The 8,954-nt window shown below is 39.0% G+C and overlaps 2 protein-coding genes across 2 annotated transcripts in view; both read left to right on the top strand.

Annotated features, from left to right (window-relative positions):
- Positions 1-682, top strand: part of ppm1aa (protein phosphatase, Mg2+/Mn2+ dependent, 1Aa) — a 25,191-nt gene extending 24,509 nt beyond the window's left edge. The window contains exon 6 of the mRNA XM_034858835.1: positions 579-682. Within this exon, the coding sequence (XP_034714726.1) occupies positions 579-656 (78 nt within the window). The 3' untranslated portion in view covers positions 657-682. The remainder of the gene's footprint in view (positions 1-578) is intronic.
- A 1,177-nt stretch (positions 683-1,859) lies between these two features.
- Positions 1,860-8,954, top strand: part of six6a (SIX homeobox 6a) — a 16,991-nt gene continuing 9,896 nt past the window's right edge. The window contains exon 1 of the mRNA XM_034858863.1: positions 1,860-2,118. The gene's annotated coding sequence lies outside the window, so the exon portion shown is untranslated. The remainder of the gene's footprint in view (positions 2,119-8,954) is intronic.

Here is an 8,954-nt window from a genome sequence, read left to right as displayed (position 1 = left end):
TGGAAAATGGCTGCAATGAAACAAAGAGTGAAAAATTTAAAGGGGTCTGAATACTTTCCGTACCCACTGTATATCAATGCAGTTATGCTATAGCAACATGATTGTATCAGAATTTAGATATTAATGTTCAAGAAATGGCCCTGGAAACAAAACTCAAATGTAATCTAAGAGAGTTTTGATGTGTTTGGAAACCTGCATGTTTTCTCTATATTCTTGGTATAATAAAACTACATGGGTTAATTGGGGGGCAGCCTGTGTTTGCAAGAAATTTGGCACCATTCAGCCAACCGCACAAACAGCCCTTCTTCCTCTGCAGCAGCGGTCATTAAGGCATCTTATGACTTTCCTTCTCAAACTGGGAATTATTTTCTACTCATCAACTACTTAACACTTTAATTTGGCTACAAGCTCCTTTGCTTTGTTTGTAAAAGGGTTTTCTCATTCACCACTATCCAAGGAAACTACTATTTTGGGACTGTTACCCAATTCTATGAAGACACATGTTATTGCCCTGTCGAGCCTTAAACACAAACACAATTCATCAACAGGTGTGGGAGGACATTTCTTTTTCACTGCAGGAGGATTCCCTGGCTCAGCAGAGGAAAGAGAGGGAAGCCTTGATACAGCTGGTTATGCCAAAGCATTTATACAGCTGAATTAACAGCTTTTCTTTGCTCTTTAATAGATATTGGGATTTGACAATTATCAGTAAAGCTTGAAGTCTTTGTCAAAAAAACGTTTGAGGTAATCCTCGTATTTAATATTAACATTCACAGCCAGTTTTTATGTCAAAAACCTACAGATGGCGAATAATTTTAAGTAGTTTTTCTTTTTATACTTTTACAGCTTTAACAGCACTAAGCCTAATATAGGCTGCTTTGGTTATAAAACCTGTCTTTTACAATAAATGATGGCTACAAAAGCAAAAAAAATGTCAAAGTACTGCATATGCACGGAAAATTATTCATGTGAAAACCTAAAATGTACTTTAAGGAAAGATTAAAGATGCAGCTTTGGCTTAAGGTGTGACTTAAATTGGCAAGCCATATTAGTGCTAGTTGATTTGTAATGTTTTTTTCTTAAATCTTTTTGATACCTTTCTTTTGAGAGTTGGGATGCTTGGCCTTGCCATCAGCAATACTTTATATATTTTTCCAGCATCATGCTTTAATCCCCTTGAAGGATGTTTTATGTAAAATATGCTTTTTGTACCCTGGAAAGACATTTAATCAAGATTAACCTTGGTATTTTAGTAGCCAGTGGTCTAGCTTTGTGAGCGTTCATAATGGAACACAATTAAGCCTTACCTTCAGTGCTGAGGATCTGCTCTTGTGGGAAAAAAACATTTATAGCAAGAGAGTTTTGGCAGGTTTTTAAAAGGACCTGCAGAGGGAAATTTCTTTTTACTGGATTTATCATGAAGCATGTTGAATAATCTGAATTGACCTTTCCGGCTAATTTAAGATTTAATAAACCTCGCTTTGCATTAGAAAATGTTTTCATTATTGACCAAATAATCTGCAAAAGTTTCTCAGCATTTAGTTAGGGCTAGTTATTTTGTTACTTTAACAAATACCTTTAGGGATTTTTATTTTTGTCAAAGCCAGTGGGGTTTAATCTATTCGATTATTTCGGTTGGCCCTGTATTTTAACCTTAAATTGTAACCTTTTCTGTCCCGGGTAATGCACCGAGCTCAGCAAAAAAATACCAAAACGTACCCTAACTTCGTCCGATGAAATGGTCTCTGTTTTTATCCAGAATCCTTCACCTTTCACAAAAAAAAAATACTTTAATCAGTTCTTGTAGTCAGCCATTACTCTGCTGGAAATGTGGCAGCAGGAGAGCACTGCTCTTGTGAATGTTCACTCGTGGTTTTCAGAGCATGGCAGACTCGAGTATCCTCACATTGTCTGCTAAGAAAGTGCAGAGAAAATAGTTTTCCTGGGTGGTCCGACTCATTAATACACTCCGCACTTCTTGATTTACGGCTCACAGTTCAACTGCTGCCAATTAACGTGAAAACACGTTAAAAAAAGAGAAGACGAGGCAAGGAGGGCGAGGAGGATGGGTTTCCGTCTCAAAACTTGATTCAGGATGAACCTGCCCTTTACATCAAGGTAGGACAACAGAAACTATTAAAAACTCACAGAGCAGGGCACGGAAATGTTAGCTCTTTAGGTGTAAGCTAATTTAATGCTAATGCTATAACTTTAGCTCTGGTTAGGCCTGCTTGAAGTTCAATTTAACTGATGCCTCGAATTGTACTAATCAGTTTTTAATGACATAACAACATTGTTATCATTGTCTTTGGAAAGATTGTATAACATTTATGTTTCATTTTGGTTGAAAGTATATGTGTGCTGAAACGCCTGCGTGTGTTTAAGTATAATGAATGGTTCCCTGCAGTGTTGAAATAGGCTACTCATTGTAACTAGCTAGGGTTCAAGGGCGTCATGGTAATTAACATGTAGGCTAACGTTAAATAAAAAGGCATATAGCCAACTATAACTTGTCGATTGAATAACCCAGATTCAGTCCGAGTTTCATGTTCTTACTAAGCAATAGACTACAATTTGATAGATGTAAGTTGCATTCCGTTGCTCTTGCCTGTTTGGTTTTTGTGTGCTTAATAAAGCCTTTTGTGTAGGCAAAGTTACATCATCAACAATACAACACACAGCCGTTTGAGTTAACTAAGGCTACTCTGAAGACAGGAATTTGTAAATTAACTCAACACAAACCTTTCTAGACAGAGTGGAAATCATTAAGCAAATAAAGATTGTGCCATATAACAGGCATAGTGCAATATCAATTTTATAGCGTCGACTTAATGGAGGTTTAAGCCATTTTGGAGTAAATAACTAAATGTGGATGGAGTTAATTATAGGTTGTCATATCACTCCTTATAGCCTGTTCCTGGCTGAAAGGTTAGCTATCTGTACTGGCCATTGTTTTACATTTTCGTTTAGTCTCACAGTGTCTGTAATTTGATTGTATTCGTTATGCCTGCTTTCATCACAGTAAAATCGTCAGCTTCCTGTTGAGGTCATGTACTGTTGCACAGTACCCCTGTGACCTTGTCGAAAACAATCACCGTGGTAACACACGGCTATAGTTTTCCTCTCTTCTTTAGACATAATCTCTTTAATTGGTGTCAAAGTTGGAGTCCTTATGGTGAAAGTCCCGAAAATACCCACGCAGAAAGACACGCTCACTTGTTGACACAAGGGGGAAAATGAAGCAGGGTCTTGTCAATGTGGTGCTGAAACTTGTTAATCTATAGTGGGAGGTGGGAGTGTTACTGCAGGCCCTCTAGCCACTCCAGTCTGACAGGATCCTTTAATTTAAGTCAGTCCTGTTTGACCTCTCAGACTATTCAGTCCTTACTCTTTACACCCGCTCAGTCCCAGTAACACAGACCATGAAGTGAGAAGATTTAATTTTAACTTACATCTCCACCTTTTAACTTGCACTCCTTACACCTTGAGGAAGAAATGTATCCCATTGTGTGAAATCTCCTTATTCATTTGGTCCAAATTAGGGTTGGGCCACAACTTCCATTTATTTTCATTATCAATTTATCTACCGATTTATTTCCTTGATTGACTGATGAGTTGTTAAGTCTAAAAAAAAATTAACCGACACCAGTGAAAGATGCCAGTAATAATTTTCCATAGCCATGCAACTTATCCAAATAACTTGTTTTGTCTGACCATCAGCATTTTACTGCTTGAAAAAACGATACAAATGAATAATCGATCATCAAACTCATTGCTGATTTTCCGTGAGTTGAAAAAGTGATATATATGTGTGTGGGATGATTTGGGGATAAATTAATCAGTATTTTGTTATATTTTCTACCAAGGTAGTTATAGCTTTAATACCTCTGGTTGAATAAATACATTGTGAATGAGGAAAATCAATGGGCAGTACTGCTTTATGGTTATATTGGATTTACCGGATTTTGGCATGAATATAATGATGTTTTTGATTTGTCAGGTATTTAATTCATCGGGTTAGGGTTAGCCAAATAGCCAAATAAATGCCGTCTAATACAACACACCTGCCTTCATGGACGTTACAATCATTTTTGGTGTTTTAGAGATGTGTGTGATCATTTTGGAGGATGTAGTTATAGGTATTTTAGGTGTTTGTAATATTTAGACTACCCTCACTGATTTGAAGGCTGTGGTAGCAATATAAGAAACACCTCTCAGTATAAAACAATACAATTTAACAACCATCACAAACTGCAGCCTCCAAGATGACCATAAAATAGAATCAACGGCTCTCTAGGACAGTTTCACATTATAACACTCATTAATTTAATGCTGAACTTTTAGCTTGTATGTAATAGACTAGCAACTGGGGGTTTATTTAAAATTACCAACCCTTGCCCCAGAAACCTAGAGAATACACTTGAATATCAGTGAGCGGAGGTCAACTCTGGGAATCAATGTGAAAATGGGACCTTGACTTAAAACCAATTAAATCACTTAATAAGGGATTAGTGGGAGGGTGACAGGAAACCTTGTTGGATTCAAAGACACATCAGCTTCTGACATAAGTCATACGTAACATGGCAAACATCACCCCAGAAACCTGACACTGAAGTTATCAAAGAAAGGCCCCTTACAGCAGGCTATTTTTCTTTACAAGATATAAAATGTGGCATAGTCCAACCTTCTCAAACAACAATTAAACCATTTGGTCTTCAGCTTGAGGCAGTGAGGAGAAAAGGGGGAGAGCCAGACAAATGTGGAAAACAAACAATAATAAAACTGGAAATTGGAAGGGCTAAAAAGTGCAAATAATAACTGGATGTGAATGTGTCCATTGAAGCACTCTTTTGGGTGCTAGCCCGATGCTCCCACTAATGGTCTTTTTCACTGAAGTAGCACCAGGAATGCTAACCTTCTCAATGCTTCACAACTCAGGGCAAGCATGGCAGCACTCCCATGTGTATGTGTGTGCATCTGTGTGTGCCTTGCTGTCATCCTTTCTTAAGGGGAAAAAACAACTCATTCTAGCATACTCTCCCATCCTGTAATGAACAGGGTCTACATATTTATGTTTTTGCCAGAGAACACTTGAAACACAAGAGGGGTTAAAGTAAAGAGTGGGGAGGTCTTTGGACCATTTTCAATGTTCCCCCCTCTGTGGCCCATAGGGCAAGTGAGGGGTTGCTTCTTTACAATAGTCAGGTGACCAGAGGAAAATAGTGTGGCATTAACAAGCCCAAATTAAAAAAGAACATCATTTTCATTATGCAGTCAAACACAATTACAAGCAAATGTTTTCTCTGTGGAGCTGCCCCTGCTTTCAGGGTCTTTGTCCCTCGCTCCTTAGTGTGTGCAGAGAATGGCCCCGGTGGTCAATGGGCAGCTGAGTGGCGTGTTCAACGGAGGCCCACATCCTTAGCCCCCAGCGCAGAATGCGTTTTGTTAGAAGAGCAGCCATACATTCTGAGCAGATTTGTTGAATTAGAGAGCGCAGCGGGAGACGGGGAAGCGGGGGGTAAGTGATGGGGAGGACTTGTTGCTAGGTGACTGACATACAACTGCAGCATGCCAGTTTTCAGTGCTTGGCACTCCTTGTCTGTTTTCCTATTTTATTTTGTTTTCTTTCTTATCACCCCCCCCCCCCCCCCCCCCCCCCCCCCCCCCCCCCCCACACACACACACACACACACACACCTCCCCTCCCTGCGCCACCCGCCCATCAATTCACGCATCTAGCTCTCCTTGTTGCTGAAGTGTAGATAATAAAATGAAGAGAAAAAGACAAAACAGGGTTAAACATGGAGGATTCTACAGTACACCTCCAGCACCTACTAAGAACCTAGTCCTCAGCTTCAACTGTGTCGATACTTAAAAACCTTAGTGCTGCTATGTGTTGTGTGAAAAGAAAAATGCTTTCATGGGGAAAGTAAAGGTGGATTTCCTCTTTCAAATGCACTAGTTAGTATAGAATCTGACATTAAGCATTAGCCTCATGGAGACACTTTGTGCTATCAGCAAAAAAAAAAAAAAAAAAAAGTATTTTCCTGGGGTTGTTAAGTGACACACAAGTACAGGCAGGATTTCTCTGAGCCCCCACCACCCAGCAGGCATTGCTGCTTGGGATATTTGCCATTTCAAATACTGATATTTTCAGATACACTCATGTAGTGTTGAATGTGTATGTTTTACAATTCTTAGTTCTTTATCACAATTTAAATTCAGTCAATAACTGGAGCCCACATGAGGGTTAAGATTTTTCTGACATACTCATTGAATTTTCCTGAGCAAACATTTCCTTCAGCTTTCTCCTCGTTTAATAAGTGTGTTGTCCATCTCCTGACTGCCTGACTTAGCAGTCTGACCACTTACCTTGTCAACCCCGTCACTGCATGTCAAGCATGTCAGCCCCATGCAGCCGCACTGACCCTTTCAGAAGGCCATCTGCAGACAGAAGTTCAGAGTAAGGTGGAAATTGAGGAGAAGAGTTTTAAGGGGTCTAATTTCCATACATATTTATGTATACGTTTTAAAGGTAGAGGTATATTTTTCTGCTCTGTAGACTTAATGCTTTAAATTTCATAATTCCAAAAGTTGATTGGACAACAGTAGGTTTGACATTAAGACTTAAAAGACAACGGTTTCCGTATTGAGTCACAGTCACACATGCATGATTGGCGTGATGCTTAGTGTATATTCGATCTCATGTACAGATATTTGTGTGCAGCACTTCTGTCTTTGAGAATGTGAGTAAATAAAAAGAAACGACTGGACCTGCTGGTGCTGCCGATTGTGCCCCCCCCCTCCCCCCCCACACACACACATTTATGTGAAGCTCTGTCTGAAGGTCAAAACCAAATACACCCAAACGAAAACCCATTGTTGATCTGTTTCTCCACCTTGTGCCTCCCTATTCCTTTTTCACCAAGAAATAATCTTTCTTTCTTTGTGTTGCCAGGGCTTATGAGACTATCAGGGCACAGGTGTGCCCTGAGGAAAATTCCCCTGCTCTCTTTAAAGCTGTATTATTCAGCACAAGGCCATGACAGTCAGTGTTTCTGAAAGCATTTGAAAGATTGTAAATAGTGATGCTAAAAACTGTCAGGAACCCACCAAGGTACAAAAAGAAGAAAGATACTGTATACAATGGCTTCCTTTTATATAAAAGGAAGTTAGGTTGACAAATTGTCTGGAACAAGAAACCGTCTTCACATTTGATAGTAAAATAACTCTTGGTGTAGCTTCCATAAGCTAAAGGAATAGAGTAGCTTTTTTCACTAAGAAGATAATACAGTACATGTTGTTTTTGATATAATAAATAGAGAAGACACTTAGGTCGTGCAGTCACTATTCCAGTAATTTATCTGGATTTTAAAAGATTTTTAGTGACTTGTCTCTGTTTTGGCTCATTTATTCAAAACCGCTGGCGACCACGCATGTTTCATTACATCATGACAGTTATATTGTCAATTGGACATCTTTTATTACATACATTTAAACATTAAGTGGTTACAGTCACAGCTATTTGCTAAAATCAATTGAATTTCTATGTATGATATTTATGAACAAATTATTGTTGATTATTTTGTTGACAATTAAACATGTGCATGTAATTAGACCAACCCAACATTAAAAGGAGTCACTAGTAAAATATTAAATATTTAATCAGTGATAATTTATAGACATCTGACATCCATTAATTAAATGGAAAAGTTTTTTTTTGGACTTTGTAGTTTGTTTATTTTTAATTTATTTAAAGAACACATGAACACATTTTCCTTAACTCAACCAACAGTTACTGCATGCGCGTGTGTGTTTGGGTATGGGGGGGGTTTGAGAGAGTGTGAGTGATCTCAAAGCCGATATGGACTTGTGTGTTTTGGCAGATTGGATTAGCAGCCACATCTCTTTGGCCAGGCTCCATACAACTTCCAACCTACGATTGCGTTAACACTGTCTTAAGTTTTACTGGCTCAGCCTCCGTGCTACACTGGACACTGATGAGGCCAATATTAAATTCGTATCATATTCTTTAACAGTTAGATGAATCATTTATTCAGTTCTTTGGATACAACTATCTCCCTTTTCATAGCTTATTTCAATATGGATTTTCTTTTCATGGAGCGACTGAGAGTGAAATGTTAATTGCAACAAACTTTCAACATCTAAATTAACGCTTTCATATCACCATCACAGCTGGCCTCGAAAGAGGCTCACAGCCAGAACTTTAATTTATCATATCCTCTTCTTCTCTGTGATATTATTTTTTTTGCCTTTTTAGAAATTCCACTGCTGATTTCTGGTGTCTTATAGCTTTCTTATTTACATTTACCCGAATCCCCGGAATGTCAGTTAAGTTGAATGATTTAATCTTCCCTGGCAGAAGCACCCAGAGCACCCCTCTGCTTACCCTCCAAACATGCATTATTAATCAGTATATTAAGATGTCACATAACAGTCTGAGCTCATCACAAGTGCCGCTGGCCATAGCAGATATGGTTTCAGCTGTTTAGAGTAGTATTAGACCCCAGGTGAAGGCTGTTGGAGACTAATCCCTGAATGAGGATGTGTACAATGTATTTTCACTATACAAGAACCCTACCAAGAGTGGCTATCCAGGTGCAAATAAAATGTAATCTTTGTGTCTTTTCAAAAGGTATCACAGGAGGTTGCATTTAATGTGCGACAGAAGAGCAGGGGCCAGTGAGGAGAGCATTTGACTCATCTTCCTCAAGGTCCCTGAAGTCTCCACAGGGCCTTGTCCTTGTAGCACAAGACTGCTGAATCGACGCAGTGCACTGAGAGGGCTGTGCACAGATAAATATTTGAGTATGTGTGAGTGGTGAAAGGGAGATGACTCTGTCAGTTGTGTTTGGAGTCATGGCATCAAGCTGGGACCTGCTCAGTGACACCGGGTAACTCAAGCAATGACATGGACACATACTCACATACTT

Source organism: Etheostoma cragini, chromosome 20 (genome assembly GCF_013103735.1).
Source record: "Etheostoma cragini isolate CJK2018 chromosome 20, CSU_Ecrag_1.0, whole genome shotgun sequence".
NCBI classification, from domain to species: domain Eukaryota; kingdom Metazoa; phylum Chordata; class Actinopteri; order Perciformes; family Percidae; genus Etheostoma; species Etheostoma cragini.
Note: the sequence above shows the minus strand (reverse complement) of the source record. Positions and strands in the feature narration are given on the sequence as shown.